Here is a 17418-nt window from a genome sequence, read left to right on the forward strand (position 1 = left end):
GTAACCGATCAATGAGGAATCAGGATGATCAGTATGAGCTGATTGAGCCTGCATTTGAGTCCATTCCACAGTCAAGTGGACTTTCCACTTCATACCACCTCACTGATTTGAGTCTTAAAGAAAGAGATAAGGCGCATCACTACGTGCTGTTCAATTATGATATCATTGAGCCATACATAAAGTTACTCAGTCTTATTTATTTCTCATTACTTAGAAAATTTTTTTTATTACACTAGTAACTCTAAATTTGTTTCTTATGTAGCAAATACAAAGAGGTCATAAGAGTAAAATATGGTACTCTAAGCATGTGGAAAAAGAAGAAAATGTATAACAAAAAATTTTTTGAGTAGTTCAAAGATCATGTAAGCGAGTACATATTCCTTTCTTGTACACCCTTTTTAAATATGTTTACAAATTAGGTGTCATCTACTTCGATGTGGAGATTACCATCCGATGATGTGAGCCATAAAGTACAAGCTCTTTCAATGGGACTTAATCGTACTGTGTGTGAGTACAAGCAACTCATCATCAATGGCTACAGGTTCAATATTAACAGTCGAGCCATAAACATGGCAACACAAAATAGTGACGTGATGTTGAGCACCACCACTGGGTGTTACGCTAGCTCGAGGGATTCATAGCCTCGTATGGATGATCTAAACTATTATAAGGTTGTGGAGAAGATAGTCATCTTGGACTACTATTAGAAGATTGCATTGATGAAATATGATTGGCTTGACACCTTGTCTCAATTAGGGATGAAGATTGACGAGTGCGGTTTTACTCTTATCAACATGCAATACCATTTCCGTACTGAAAAATCGTATATACTTGCTTCCCAAGCTAGTCAAGTCTTCTACGTTAGTGATCCTTTGGAGCCTCAATGGGATGTTATAGTGAGGATGGTGCCTAGGCATATCTTCAATGATACTAAAGTTGATGATGATGTTGGATCATGCATACAAAGTATTCCTCTAGGATAAAATTTATCTGATGTTGTCGAGGTCTCAGATACTTTTGTTAGGAGCGACAGTGATGTCCATATTGTAGATGCTAGTAGGCAATGAGTTCAACATCCTGATATAAATATTAGTATTTTTTATTTATGCTCTACTAATATTATTATTCAACAACATGTTATATTTGTGAATGTTCATTAACTTTGCAGGTCATGATGGCACCGAAATGCCATCTAGCTTTTACCCCCACCCCTCGATGGGCTACGTGGAGCTCCGCCTCTGCATCCATCTCTGCATTCGCATCGACTTCAGAGGCACATACTCCTCCCACCGCATCAACCTCGCTTCGCAGGCACATCTTCCTCACACTGATACATCTGAACCTCCATCGATAGTCACATCTTCGACACATACTTTACCCATCGATCTAGCTCCATTGACATCCACGTCGCACGATCCCAGTGAGAGTAGATTTTTATTATGTCAAATATTTATTTATTTTTATATAGTTATTATATACTTTTATATATTTGTAATATATTTTTATTACAGATGCATCATCTAGTAGGACATTTCGCAGTCCTACAGGCATGCTGTATGTGTGAAACCGTCAGCATCAGGTCATGGAGTATGATCAGGAAAGGAGGCCAGTAGGAGCAACCGCGTGAGAGATGCATTCTTTTTTTGGAGTGCTTGTGAGGCGGTCTGACATCATTCTCGTAGTGCTCATAAACTGACGATTGATGGACTCCGATGTCAAAGACTGGGTATAGGAGGAGATTTGGATAAGTGTATCTGAATTATATATATGCATATGATATGTTTGCACTATGTTTGATTAGAATAATTTCGTAACTGACTTTTGATAACTTTGTACAAAGGAGGTATGACTTCTCAGATCATGAGAGGGCTTGAGATGCCTGACTGTAGAAGATTGGAGAGTTATACTGGAACACAAGATCAAGCTCTGCAGAGGGTGGCTAGAGCATCATAGGGATACTGAGGAGGAGCTTATTTTTTGGATCCAGGACTGTCCCCCGAGTCAGTGGAAGGGAATGGTTAGGCATTGGAGAAGCTAGGACTTTCAGGTTTAATTTATAACTTATGAATTTTTTATTATATTGATAATTATATTTGATTTTAATTTATATGATTTGGATACTTTTTAGGCTGTATCTTATTAGAATCGGAAGAATCGGACTGCTCAGGAGTACACACACTCTTGGTTGTGAGTCTATGGCCAATCCTATGCATAGAGAGGTAATGAATTCCGATCCTTTAGTTTATAAATTATTGAGTTATTATTTTTTTATATGTTTCTAATAAGTTGATTGATTATTATAGCTGATGAGAGAGGGGATGATGCCTGTCCATAGTACCATCTTTCGATCGAGTCGTACGGATAAGAAAGGCATACCGATGAATGTTGCGATCGAAAAGATTTTTGTAAGTAATAACTGGAGTATGATTAGTATTATAGTATTTCTTATAATATTTTATTTGAATTTATAATTATATAAGTAGTTAGACGTGCTTGTGAGCGAGGGTCCGGACACTTTTGGCCCCCATGACCATCTGTCTCAGGTCTTGGGACTTGAGCATTCTGGAAGGATTCGTTGCAGATCCGGACATACACTGACGAGCTATTGATTTGAGGTGAGTATTTTCTCACACGCTTTTGGGGCCGTTAGTCAGGAGCAGCTTGACTAGGCCTTGACGCAGACAACACAGGCTTAGAAGCATGCATCTTAGACTCAGGAGTGCGTATCTCAAGCTGAGGAGCATGCATCTCAGCTACAGAGCATCATGTCCCCTATGGTGAGTCAGCTCTCCATTCATTTTGAAGCTGATTTATCAAGCATTCAGGATATGTTGACTAGTATTTCAACTTTAACCCCTCCAGCTCCTGCTCCAGTCCCTCCTGGTGATGACGAGATATTTGAAGAGGAGGATTTTGATTTAGAAGATTTTTGATGTATTTTATTTTTATTTGAAAAATATTGTAACACAATTTGATCAGTAATATAATTGAGTATCTGAGATATATTTCTACATTATTATTGAGTTTTATGTAAAATTTTTTATTTTTGTAAGTTTTAGTTTGAGTAATTATATATTGAATTGTGTCTATCAAGTAAAAAATGATAAATTTAAGCGATTGAAAAGTTACTACTATAAAAAAAATACGATGGCAGCTATTGTGAACCACTGCCATAGGCTAAAAAATAGCTGTCATAGCCTACGATAGCGATTGCACAATCACTTCTGTACCCATACCAACTATTACTGTTGGTTCGTGCCATTCTCTGCCATAATTTATGGCAGCGGTTGGACAATCGCTACCGTAATCTATGACAGTGGTTCCATAACCGCTACTATATAATTTAACGCAGCGGTTATACAACAGTTGCTATGCACTCTATAGCAATGGTTAGCAATTAAATAACTACTGCTATAGAAATGGTATACCAGCGGTTGTACAACCACTGCTATAGATTCTATAGCAGTGGTTAACTAACCGCTGCAATAGCTTCTATAGCAGCGATTGATATAACCACTACCGTATATTGAGTATAGCAGTGGTTATTCAATCGCTGCTATATTGCAAGCTATAGTAGTAGTTGAATAACCACTGCTATACCCAATATATGGCAGTGGTTATATGAACTACTGCAACAACTGCCATCATAAATCTACGACGATGGCGATAGTGGCAATGATTGTGGAACCACTACTATAAGCTATGGCAATGATTTTTTTGGCTATGATAGTGGTTGTTGACTGCTGCCGTAGTCCTTTCCTGTAGTAGTGACAGGCCACCCCTAGAACCATAAATCTCCTTACAATTATGAATCTGTAAGCAGGGTATAAAGCAACTGCAACCTGAAAATCTTGTGATAATTAAAATTTGCCTCTGAATATGGACCTGAAGGAAGACATGGAGAAAATATAAATATATTGAAACTCAGAGCTTATGTAAATAAAAGCCCCCCAGTTATAAAATAGACACCAAGGTAAGCAAGCTGAGGTAATAGCAACATCAAAAGCCACTGAAACACCCAGCCAAATTAAACAGCCAACAAAAATCAAAATACAGTCTAAAAATAGTGGACACCCAATCATCCTAAGGAGAAAGAAGGAATACATGGTCCACGGCATTGGCATCATCATCGTTCACAGGCACCCCCCCAAGAATCAGCTTGAAGGATCAATTTAAATTCCATAGAAAAGGGGCCAAAATTTTGCAAATCAAAATCCGATTGAATAGCTACCTTAGCAAGAAAATCAGCCACCTAATTATCCTCACGAAAAATATGAAAAAATCAAATGGTTTGAAAATAATTTTTTCAATTATGCAAATCTCTCAACAAAAGCTCTGAATAATGGGGCCCCGAAGTATTCAGCCACTAAATGACTATAGAAAAATCTCCTTCAACCCAAAGCTCATTCACATGCAAATCATTTAAAACCACAGCTACCCCAATCTACACCACCACCAACTCTGCATAGTGCATAGGCCAACTAAGTAATTCCCCCCCCCCAACTCTCAAAACATTGCCATGAATATCTCTAATAATAAATGCTGCTCCAGCCCCTTGGGATGTAATAGAGGCATCAAAGTTTAATTTCAACACACCCATGGGAGGAGGGAGCCAATGAACTAGTTTGATATTTTTAACTGTCAAAATAACTGACATAGAAGCTCCCTAGCACCATGGGTTAATTTGAAAACATACAGAATTCATCCCCCACAGTGCATTAGGCAACGAATACAAAGCTCGGCACAAAACCTGAATGGGAGACAAATTAGCATGCTAAAATATTTTTTCATTTCTGGCTGACCATATAGCCCAAGCAAGACAAGCAGCAAGAAGCCTAAACTTTCTCTCTACCAAAAAAGTTTGAGTGAAGTGCTCTAACTCCGACAAAGAGAAGTAATGAAAATCGACTCCCAAAGCTCTCTCAGTAGCCGACGAGCATGCCTTAGCCACAAGGCAAATAATTAACACATGGTTAATGTCCTTCAAAGTATTAGGACACAGGTCACAAAATTGCTGTGCAACAGAAGAATACTTCTCCGAGTCAACAAATCTTTACAAGGCAATCTGTACCATAGCACCTTCCACCATAAAGTGTTAATTCTCATAGAAACCTCAAGGTCCCATATGTTAGTAAATAAACCATTGTAATAATCCAATGCATTATGAACACCCAATCTACTACTGCCCTACTTTAACTGATCTGACTAGGGGTGCTTAGGCAAAGGAATAGATAGAACCCTTTCTTTAATCTCACTTAAAAACAAAGTAGATAATATATTACCATTCCACTTTCTATTAGTTGAAATCAGATCCCTAACATGCCATTCCTAATAATCAATATTCATATTTATAAAAGTTGGCCTCAAAGCAATAGGTATTGAACTGATCCAGGGGTCCCTTAATAAGTTTGTATGATCTCCCTCCCCAATAGCCCACTGAAATTTAAATTGAACCTAAAGCCCATAAATAACAATGTTTGACTAAATAGCCGAACATTTAACTGACTTTTTATACAAGATCCAGGAACCACCAAATTTATACTTAGCCAATACTAATTGAGGCCATAAGGAATGAGGCCTGAGCATCAATTGCATCACTAATTTACAAAGAAATTGAGTCCTCTTTTCTGTAAGAGATGCAATCCCAAGCCCCCCACACTATTTAGGAGAACATATCTTTGGTCAAAAAATTAAATGCAGACCTTTCCTGTCAGAAGAGTGACCCCAAAGAAACGACTTATACTCATCAATCTTAGAAAGCATAGTAACAGGGACACTAACAGTAGCCATGGTATACAAAGGTAATGAGATTAATACTGACAGAATAAGAGTGGAGCGGCCTGTAAATGAGAGCAGCTCCAAGCCCAACTATCAATCCTATTCATCACTGCCTCTTTTATATAACTTAGCTCATTGGCTCTCAATCTATTTCCAGAAAGAGAAACCCCCAAATATTTTCAATTCCCTCTTTTTTCTGCCATACCCATAATATGACAAATAGATCCCTTAACAGCATGAGATAAGGATGGGCTGAAAGAAGTATAAGATTTAGATTGATTCACTTTCTGATCAGAAATAGAACAGTAAGCATCCAACACAGATTTAATACAAATAGAGTCCCTAACCATGGCCCTAGCAATCAATAAAACATCATTCGCATAAAACACATGAGATATTTTAGGGCCTCCTCGACCCAGATTATAAGCCCTTAACCATTGATGGCTCACCACAAATTTAAACATTTGAAAGAGAAATTCAACACACAAAATATAAATATATGGGGAAAAAAAGACAGTCTTGTTTCAGCCCTGAAGTAGGAGAAAATCAATCAATTGCAGAACCATTAACCAACAAAGCAAAATTAGCCTCCATCAAAGATGTTTTAATTCAACCGATAAATCGGTCATGAAACCCAAAGTAAGTTAATATCTGAAATATAAATGGCCAATGCAACCAATCATACGTCTTCTTCATATCAATTTTAACAGCCATAAGCCCATGAGTCCGAGGAGCCCTCAACAAGGAGTGCATGACCTCTTGGCCAATTAGAATATTTTTCACAATGCTCCGACCAGATAAAAAGGCTCCTTGCTCCACAGATACCAATCTTGGAAGAACATATTTCAATCTTCTAACAAGAATACATGCTATAATCTTATAAATAGCATTGCATGAACTTATAGGTCTATAGTCTTCAACCCCCCGCGGACTAGATTTTTTAGGAAGAAGAACTATAAAAGTTCTTTTCCAACACCTTGACATAGTAGTTGTGAGGAAGACAAACTTGACAACATCAATAACATTCTCCTGAATAATATGCCAGAAATATTGGAAAAAGAAAGCTTAAAAACTACCAGGGCCCTTGTCTCCATGCATCTGTCAGACAACATCCTCTACCTCCTCAACTGTAACAGTTCTGATGAGGCCCTCATTTTTCTCCATGGACATCAGATCCAGAGCCTGAGATAACTATGCCTCATCAATACCTTGCTGAGCCTGCCATCTCAACTGAAATTGAGACAGAAGATAATCTCTAATAAGATGCTCCTCCACAATACATTTTTTTTGTTGATCCATAATCAGAGTAATACAATTCTACCTACTCCTCGTCATGGTGGCTCTGCGAAAAAATTTAGTATTAGCACACCATCTTTTAACCATACTAGTCTAGATTTTTGTTTCTAAAAGATCTCCTGAAGATGAAGATTTCTATGATATAGCCTTAATAACTGTAGCAACGACTGATGTTCCTCCCCCGAGAGAACATCCTACTGTTCTTCTTTCTACTAAAGGAGAAAAATTTTATCATTCAACTCTTGATCCTCCTTAAATATATTACTGATGAACTCTTTCCACCTATAAAACACCTGTCTAATTTATTGTAATTGCTTAGTCAACTTCATCCTTGGAGAATGATTACCTTGACACCTCCAGGCTTGACGGACTTTCTCCTATACCCCTTCACAAAACAACCAAATTTTCTCAAATCAGAATAGCAACTGCCCTCTTGCACAACTATTCAACACAATAAGAAGTAAATGCCAATGGTTCGAAGTAAATCTAGTTAAATGATGAAGTTTAGATTCAGGATAAAGATCCAACCAGCCTTTAGAAGCAAAAGCCCTATCCAACCTTTTCCAAACTCGGGCAGATCCCAACCGATTGTTATACCATGTAAAATAAGGACCTAAGTACCCAATGTCAACAAGTCCAGATTGCCTCACAAAATTATGGTACTCCTAAATTTTTCAATTAAGATGAAATCCCTTCCCACCCTTCTTCTCATCAACATGAAGAATACAACTAAAATCCCTAATAATTCTCAAGGATAATTGTAGGGACTTAACAGCTAGAATTTGATCCTACAACTGTCTATGCTTCACCCCACATATACTAGCGTATACAGCACCCATTATCCATTGAGATTCAATATTAGAAGTAACCACCCCAAAAGCCACTTGCCGATTTGAATGAATAAAATCAACAAAACTAGGGGCCTTTTAATTAGTAAGTTTCATAATAAAGCTTGTAGGAATACAACAGTGATAGTGTAATACTTTATTATCCAAAATATTTGGGACAGCAACAAGGTGTCTATACCATTAAGAAGTGGAGATTATCTTATTGCAGTGGTAGTGAAAATCTAGTAATAATCTAAGATAATAGCCAACAAAACAAAAGAATCTAAGGAAATATGTTTATGGTATAAGATGAGTCTTCAAATATTATTAGTTACACATATTCATATCCTTGCTTTTCTTTCTTTGATGATTGATCTACAGATGATGCCCATGCCTAATTTTTTTTTCTTTATTCTTCCTTTTGAGGATAGTCATCACCAAATTATTGATTGACTTAACCTTATCCATGTTGGTAAACTAAGAGCATTGGAGCCTTTTGGTCTTTTCTTCCCACTCCATTAATTGACATCACTCTGGAGGATAGTGAAGCATTGATATCTTACCATTTGTTACTTCATGAGATCTGCTACTGTTGATGAGGACCAACCTAGCTCGAACTAATGAGATGGAACCGATAAAGGAGAGATGATGGTGGCAACCCAGATTACCGAGAAGCTGGTCAGAAATCTTGATGAAGTTGATAATGATGGGCTCTACCTTCGAGAGCATCTTGAAACATTATAAGTCGAAGAAGTTCATTTGTTGAAAGTTTTCTGATGGGAGATTCTCTTATGCCTGAGTTCATCATTCTTGGTGGAAAGGAGGTTCTTAATGAAAATAAGCTGCGAGAGAGTAAGTCGGAGAAGTTAGAGTTTGTGAAGAGAGTTTGAGTAGTGGCAAGGGAGAAAATAAGAAGAGATAAGTCCCATTAGGACTATGTTTAGTCTAAAATTGTGAAAGACACAACTTTGGATCTCCTTTAAGCATATGAGTAAGACTTACTAACTCAATTGGACTCTATGAGGCTCCTTAGAACTTAGTTCAACTTATCTGGAGGGTCTTCAAGAAAAAATTTATATATGCAAGGTCAGAACTTATCATGATTTGTATCTTGAAATGTGGAGAAAGTTTATCGGAGATAACCGCTTGCACGTTTAGGAGAGATGCAATTTAATGAGATATAGATCTCATAGTTAGTAAAGCTGTTCTATTGTTGTGGCTAGCAGTTAACGGACATAGAGAAATTTGGATATCTCCGTACACTTTCAAAATAGCCATATGGTGAGAACTGATTAACCGAGGTAAAAGATTATGCAACTGATTCATATTAGGCTCGATTAGTTGATAGTGCCATTAGACTGGTCATATTTGAGATATATCAGGATCCAATTATAATTTATCCAGAACTTATATAATATAGTTAGTGAGTTTATATAAATATATATATTTTTTAAAAAAACTAATAAAAAATATCTAATTAAGTTTAAATTTAAAAATAACCATCCACTTAAGTTTTCAATAAAAGATTCTACCTATTGAAACATAACTTAAAAGCAACTATCCTGGAGTACACTCGTACTAGAGTCGTATGATCACCCGTTTGTATCAAAAAAAAATCATCCAAATAAGATAAAATGGTCTAATTGTCCTTGTAGTTATAAAGCAACACTATACTATTATAAAGTAATACTATACTATTATAAAATAATATTACACTATAATAAAAGAAATACTACACTATTATAAAGTAATATTACACTATTATAAAGTTATACTATACTTTTATAAAGCAATATTGCATTGTTGTAAAGTAATAATATAATAAAAAAATAATATACTATAATAATATAATACTACCTTATTATAAAAAAATATTATACTAATATAATATAATATTATTTTATTATAAAAAATATTATACTAATATAATATATTAAAATAATACTATATTATTATAAAAATACTATACTCATATAATATAATACTATCTTATTATAAAAAAATACTATACTATAATAATATAATACTGTAATATTTTAAAGAATATAAGGATATAAAGATAATTTCAATCAAAATTGATAGTTACTTTTAACTTATATTTAAAATAGGTAGGTACTTTTACATAAAACTTATTTGGAGAGCTATATTTAAGTTGAAAGTAGAACTGGAGATTTATCTCTAGTTCTCTATATTTTTTTTTATTGAAAATAATTATGTCAAATCAATTTGTACAAGAGCATGATTTGATACTCTTAAATTATTCTCAAAATAATATTTGTGCATCACAGGGCTCATGAAGTAGGCTGTCCCAAGTGGCCAAAAAATGAGACTCGGAGGAAGGTTCCCCGATCTCGATCTACAATTCTATCATAGAGAAATTCTTTGTGCACTACAGACGGTGTAGAAAATCTAACATAGAGCGCGCTATTTTATCTTATTGGTCTACATAGCCACCACTTTCCAATATGCATTTACTGCCTGCAATTTTATCTTTTTGTTTGAAATTTTGAATGATGAAAATATCCTTACTCTTTAAAAAAAATTATGATATTTTATATCTATATTATGATATCGTGCATGTAGAAAGTCATAATTTAACGCACAAGATATCATAATTTGATGCAAGATATCATAATATGCTATAGGATGTCATATTTTTTTTTAAAGAATAGAGATATTTTTGTCATTTAAAATTTTCAAACGAAAAAATAGAACTGCAAGTATTAAATGCGTATTGAAAAGTGATTGGACAAAAATATCCCTCTCATTTTATGATATTCTGGGCTATATTAACATCCTACGTGCAGAAAATCATAATTTAATACAGAATGTCATAATATAGTCTAGAAAATTATGACATAATATGCTAGGATATCATAATATTCTAGGATATCATAATTTTTTAGACTATATTATAATATTATATGTGCAAAAAGTCATAATTTGATGCAGGTATCATAATATGCCATAGGATATCATAAGTTTTTGCAAAGAGGAGGGGTATTCTCGTTATTCAAAATTTCAAATGAAAAAATAGAACTACAGATGTTAAATGCGCATTGGAAAGCGGTGGCTATAAAAAAATAAAATAACTTTTTATTATCTCAATTGAAGTAAGAAGCCTCTCAATATGGGAGACTCATTACTTCAACTAGTCCCCGTGTTCTTCGAATGGATCTCTTAGTTGTTGAGAGGGTTGCCCCAAAAGCGGTATAAGGCATACCCAATAAAGCTTACAAGTAAACCGGATATGGAGATGGCGACTAGGGTTGAGACATAATTGATTGCATTGATCTCGATAGCTACGCCACCCATTGAATTTAAAGAACCTAAAGGAGCATGAGTGTCTTGGGTCTCATGTCAATTGTGAAATATCTCGTTTGTTGAAATGATTCTTAAAAAAAATAAAAAAAAAGATTTCCATTGTACTAAGCTAAGGACGTAAAGGAAGAAAATAAGCAGATCTAATAATTATTCGTCCTCAAAACAGTCCTTCCTTTCCCGGGGAGTAATCGAAAAAGATAGTGCACTCCATGACGGATTTTCTATACAGCCCGCGGTGCACAAAGAATTTACATTCTATCGTAAATGAATTGGGCCACTTTCCTGGACTGGGCACGAGAATTTTTCTGGGCTAAACAATGCGTTGGTCCAAAAAGATGTTCACGATGGCCTATGATGGATTCAAACACACAACATCATGCAACAAGAAAAATGTTTCATCCATCAGTAGTAATATTAAAATATCATTTTTGAGCATAATGTTACAGCTAATATCACAAACATATTTGCACACGACGTGCCTTTTCTAGTGTGCAAACTATGCCCTATTCATCGTACCGCTGTCCCAACACAATGGAATGAATCCATATTATGTATACACATACATAATACATACACACATATATATTGACATTGGAAATGATAGCATTTTCCTTATCTTCTATATTTCATATGGAGAGGGTACACATACTATGTATGTATGTATGTATACATTTATGTATATGTGTATAGATATATGTATATATTTACATATGTATGTATCGTTATCAATATAGACATCAGGAATGGTTATATATATATATAATCATATATGGGTAGGGTCGAAGGATGATTGTGGGCGAGTTTGACCTGTGGATTACCAGTGGCTTACCACTCCAATGAAGTAACCTACATGTCCACCAAGCCAGTCCTAGTCATGACGAGTTCCACTTTTTTGTGTGTGTGTGTGTGTGTGTGCATTCACACGAGATCCCACCGCTGGATTCGGCAAAGTCATGGTCGACTTATCCTTCAACAGGGAATTATGTAATGTAGGGTCAGTGACCTTTCCTTTTTGAATTTTGGATTTAGGTACATTAACAGGCGCAAAACAATACCCGGTACTATTTGTAAGCCCCCAACAATGCTGAAAATATTATTTGAGAAATATAAGAAGCCACGCTGCCTTGTTGTGCAACATAAAATAAATTATTTAAGAAATCCAAACCACCAGCATGAAAAAAAGAATATAGACAGCCACTGCAGGGATGTAAGTGTGTTAGGAATATATTTTATTGTAACGAAAGAATCTTTCATTTGGTTAAAGAAATTATTTTTACAAAGAATTTTATTAAATTTCAAAGCTGCCCATTACAATATATTATGCATATATTTATAAGGCATGATATCTTAACCATAATTGGATATTATACCCAATTTAGAATCATATTTAAAATAGTACTCGACCCTAAAAAAATATATTAAAATTATTCTATGACAAATATCAAAACTTGATTTAATTTGTTACTATCCTTAATGAAAAAATTATAAGTAAATCTGCTGATATTTGGCACAGTCTAGCCGAATATACTATCTATTGGCTGCATCACGTACTACTATATCAGTAGATATCTCTTATACACAAAAATCATGTAAATTACAATGTACCAGCTTATGTATAAAATAGTTATTTTTTTCATATTTTTGAATTATCTAAATTTTGATTACTTGATGCCTAGACTAGAGGACAACAAATCATATGATCTTTTACATAAATAGCTTCAAAATAGAAGATCATATCCAATGACTCTAATCATTAAAATAAGCCTCCCATCATTCAATTCAAAAATTTGTAACTTCATATATATGTATTAGGGCACACACTAGCACCATATTAAGTTCATCCTACCAACCTCAAGTAATTAAATCCATAAAGCCTGGGTACTTAGTATTTCTTTTTTGGCAATACTTCAACACTTTAAAGATCTTACTCAATGCTCTATAATCCGGCTATTATCCTTTCGACTGTATAAAAACTGCCGCTTATTTAGCTTTTTGAAACTTAAGCTTTAAGGATCTGATAAGAGTCAAAGTGGCAGTACTAAATACACCAACCTTCGAGCATATGAACATACCTTTTCACCAAGGAAATTAGGACCATAATATATATTCCTCTTCATTTGATAAATACTTATAACATTACACTTGCAAGTTGAGCCGGTACAGCTACAATAAATATTGCAAGCTAACTTAATACTATACGCTTCTATACACAAATTTAACATTAACAATGTCAAACCTTCCTTTCACCTCCCCTCCTTTGCATGCCAGACCATCCCTTTGGCTCACACACACTATGAGTCAAATTGATCGGCAAAAGTTAGCAAATTGAAACCATGCATAATATTTATTGTACAAAATTTCTTGCCATATATCTATATTTAGAAGTTCAAAAATTAAGCATGCTGCCATAGAATGGAGACAATGGAACCATCCATGGACTCCTAAGCTGAGTCAAGAAAGAATCCTGCATCCATTCTAAATCATTGTATGTCGGAACCTCGAGCTTAGGTAGATTCACTGACCAAGTCGACTTGGCCACCACCCCAGCCTCTTCCTTTTTCTCCACCTCATTTTCCTTAGCTTCTTTGACACCTCCATCATCATCCATAGCCATCAATTTTTGCGAGATCTCCTGATCCGATGATGACTCCATTGTCAACCCAGAATTTGGCGATGCCATTGCCGCTTTTTGCTCTAGCTCCTTCAATGATGTTGCTTTCCGATAGACCTTGCATAATACTATGTCCTCCTAAAAATTTTTAATAGTGCATTTACAATTTTGTTAGCTAATGGATCAAAAAGAAAAGTAGGGGCATGATGAGCCATTTGATGATGATCCAATGATGGACATGATACCTTGGGAGGGGTTGTTAGGTCGGGGAGGCGATACTCATTCATGATCCAGTCAGTCTTAGAGCCACGTGGAGCTCGACCGTGATAGTAGACTAGGGTTTTCTTGAGGCCAATAAGCCGCTTTGGGTCGGCAGCACTACGGATTGGCCGATCTGAACCAGTGGCCTTCCAAAACCCATGCTCCGTCGTTCGATTTGGCCGCCCACCATTAGACTGCTTCCGATCCCTCGGTACAAAGAAATACCATTCTCTTTCTCCTATTTTTGCAAGCCCTGCCTCAATAATATTAATACATTAATATATACACGATAAAATATTTCTCTTTATTCAAATTTGAAAAGAAAGAAGATGACGGTGGATTTGATATCCTATTAGGTGATTCTTAGAAATTTGCAAACACCAAAATAATACAGGCAGATTAAAAAAAAAAAGGCATTTCAAGTGGTGTGACTTCATGCGGTATAGAAGTTGGTCGAAAATGCCGTTTTTTTATAGATATATGCATGTGGAATTTCCGATTTATGCATCACATAGGCCATGGAGTGGTTCCAATAGCTCCATGGAGGTAAATTCTCTGGACTGAAGCTTCCTTCTCAATTTTTAATGTAGCAATTAACAAGCGCTAACGCAGCTTAATCTCATGTTATATTCACCTAATCCTCGTGAATCGCACCAATCCATGATTGAGCTGCGATCCAATAGCAGTACTTCCCGAGAATTGTTCTACATGTGATCAATACATTCTTTTTTCCCTTTTTTTTTTTTTTAAGTAGAGTATCAATACATTCAATTCATGAGAAGTTGGAAGGTTTCCATGGCCGTACTTTTGCTTTGATATGATATATCGAAAATTTCAGCTCCTATTATTTCAACCAATATAAATTTGCAAATTTTGATATATTAACTAAAAAATATAAACATATCAGCCAATATTTTTTTCATTCATTCCTTTATTTTCTAAACTTTCTTTAAAATAAAAAATCGCACTTTTAAAAATAGCTGCTAATCTCAGCTTTACCATGTTGGTGCGATTTTCTCTTTGAACTCTTTGCAAGCCCCTGACAAGTTGAGGCTACTAACAGGCTGTGACAACCCAATTTAGGGATTTTGGGTGGGGGTGGGGGAGGGAGAGATAGATAGATAGAGAGACAAATAGATAGAGAGAGAGAGAGGCTACTTCTTCACCACAAAGACCGACCAGTCTTACTTGATATCTTCCTTCTACTCTATGTTAAGTATTGTTTCCATCTCTTCTACCAAAAAAGTATTGTTTTCATCTTGTATGCTTCTGCTGCATGCTATCTGAACTCTTAGTTTCTGTACATATTCTATCTTATAATAAAATTTGGGTGGTTGATTTAGCCTCCCTCAATTGTCAAAAAAATAGATAGATAGATAGATAAAGAGAGAAAGAGAGCATACCAGGTAGTTCCCAAGGGTCATGGCGGTAGAGATTGAGAGTGCCAATGATGTCAACCTGGAGCTTCTTCCCCTGGACTGCTCTTTTAAGATAGAAGTCCAGAAGCTCCTCCTCTGTAGGATGGAACCTGAACCCCGGAAGTTCCAGCCCTCCTCCACTTTGTTCCATGCTACTCCTCTCTCTTCCTTCTATGATTATAGAGAAGTTGGCAGATTTATTAGCTCAGTCCTAGAGCTCCTCTTTGGATCCCTCTCCTGTGGCCAATATAAAGGAAGGCATGGACGCTTTTATAGCCCGGTCTTTGGAAAATCCGGCGGGGCGAGGAGCGCGGAAGCAGCGGGTGGGCCCACAACACCAGAGGCTTGACTTTTACCAGCTGAGAGAATGCCAAGCGGACTGAGTTTTTGGATTATTAGTGCCAATTAATCATGGGTTATTATCCCAGAGTTTCTTAAACTAATTTTTTATGTGAAGCTCGCATTCCAGGGTTTACCAGGTTAACGGTCATCTCCTCGATATTGGTGCACGGCTACGGGATTATATTGGCTCGGGTCTTTAGGACTTGTCCCTGTGGAATTTAAATGATATAAAAAATTGTTCAGGGAACACCGAACGGATAGACTTAATGTTGTCACATTGTGCTCTAAAAAGGAACATAGAAGGAACCTTCAGAATATATTTAACTGCACTGTAAACTAACTTTAATGTTAGCACTTTTTGGATCATCTTAAGCATGCTTATCAAGCGCACCAAGTTTACGAACTGTTAGAATTATCAATTTGAGCCCAAAAAATATTTTTCGCAAGCATAAATATACTCACTATATGATTTTTTAGGTACCATAAAATTATCAAATGCCTTTCTTATCAATCCACTTCAAATTATTGGTTTATTTTTAAAAAGATAATATCAATTAAAAAAAATATAGTGAGGATGATATCACTAGAGTGGAAAGCAGGATATTTTTTGAATAAACGAGATGCCGTCCGGCTGAGTTAAAGCAGGCAGGCAATACCATCTAGGTTTGATCTTGAGATTGCCAACAAGTCAAGTCATGCTGATAAATTACCATTTAATCTACAAGTCCTTCTCAAGATCCCCATTAATCAAATACCTAAGCTTAATTTTCAGCTGATAACCACCCCTTAAATATTAAAACTGATGATTGAGATCAAAGTTTGGTGAAAATGTAGTAGTCATATTTTAATAAGGTGAAAATATAGCCTTGGATCCTTGACAAAAGTGATGTGTTGACTCAAGACCTGGAAAGAAAGAAATAATTGAACGAATAGGACAGCATAAGCTGAACTAGAGCAAATTTATGCAAATTATAAGCGGATATTTCGGACAAGCAAGCGTAAGAGAATTATTCATTCATTTAAAGTGCCGTCCGGATTACCAAGTCAAGATGACCATATTTCCACAAAGCTCCTACCTATGGTGCTGTGTTTGTCTTCCACTTCTTTATAAGATCTGCATGACTAATCCTTTCGTAATTAGCAGTGCAGCTACTGGTCATAAGCTTTGGCCGTAATATGGTCCCCATCTGTGTGCTTACTAACCCCGTTTTAGAGCTACTGATTTTAGATGGCACTTTACTTCTAGTGCATCCAAATGGCCCAAATAAATTTATTCGACTCTCTAATTAATCTGTCGTTAAGAATTTAAAGCTCTTAAAATCGTCACCAACAAAGAAGTTTGTCGCTTAGCAGGGTGATTATTTCTCAAGAATTCCACGGCTTTGTTTTCAGCTACATCAATATTTTCTACTCATCTAGAATGCATAAGGAAAGAAACAACAACATAAAGAGCTTGTCTACAAGAAGTGAAACTAGAGAAAGGAAAGAAAGTTCATAACTAGAAGAACGGGAAGCATGACTCCGTGTAACATGGTTTGGCTTGACCAAGGTAAAACTAGCT

The 17418-nt window shown here is 35.8% G+C and overlaps 1 protein-coding gene and 1 long non-coding RNA gene across 4 annotated transcripts; one reads left to right on the forward strand and one right to left on the reverse strand.

Moving 5' to 3' along the window:
* Positions 1 to 1172: 1172 nt before the first annotated feature.
* On the forward strand, positions 1173 to 2989 carry LOC140854349 (uncharacterized). 3 transcript variants are annotated; one of them, XR_012137560.1, is made up of 6 exons: positions 1173 to 1420; positions 1512 to 1726; positions 1841 to 2047; positions 2129 to 2219; positions 2304 to 2777; positions 2863 to 2989. It is a non-coding gene; the product is annotated as an uncharacterized lncRNA (long non-coding RNA). The 3 variants fall into 3 exon arrangements; XR_012137559.1 differs by having other exon boundaries at positions 2304 to 2405; positions 2544 to 2963; XR_012137558.1 differs by having other exon boundaries at positions 2304 to 2964.
* Positions 2990 to 13329: 10340 nt separating this feature from the next.
* On the reverse strand, positions 13330 to 15740 carry LOC105059692 (NAC domain-containing protein 22). Its single transcript, XM_010943103.3, has 3 exons — positions 15501 to 15740; positions 14082 to 14350; positions 13330 to 13974 (listed from the first exon to the last, which is right to left on the reverse strand). The coding sequence occupies exons 1-3, from the start codon at positions 15664 to 15666 to the stop codon at positions 13612 to 13614; spliced, it is 798 nt and encodes a 265-aa protein (XP_010941405.1). The 5' UTR covers positions 15667 to 15740; the 3' UTR covers positions 13330 to 13611.
* Between the last annotated feature and the right edge of the window lie 1678 nt (positions 15741 to 17418).

The sequence above is a fragment of the Elaeis guineensis genome, chromosome 16 (genome assembly GCF_000442705.2).
Source record: "Elaeis guineensis isolate ETL-2024a chromosome 16, EG11, whole genome shotgun sequence".
Lineage (NCBI taxonomy): Eukaryota > Viridiplantae > Streptophyta > Magnoliopsida > Arecales > Arecaceae > Elaeis > Elaeis guineensis.

What these genes read in the sequence shown, in the direction of transcription:
- LOC105059692 (XM_010943103.3), bottom strand. Translation starts at nt 15,666, where the DNA reads ATGGAACAAAGTGGAGGAGGGCTGGAACTTCCGGGGTTCAGGTTCCAT. An exon ending in TGACCCTTGGGAACTACCTG is followed by an intron (nt 14,351 to 15,500) that starts GTATGCTCTCTT and finishes TTATTGAGGCAG; the next exon opens with GGCTTGCAAAAATAGGAGAA. An exon ending in ACCTAACAACCCCTCCCAAG is followed by an intron (nt 13,975 to 14,081) that starts GTATCATGTCCA and finishes AAAAATTTTTAG; the next exon opens with GAGGACATAGTATTATGCAA.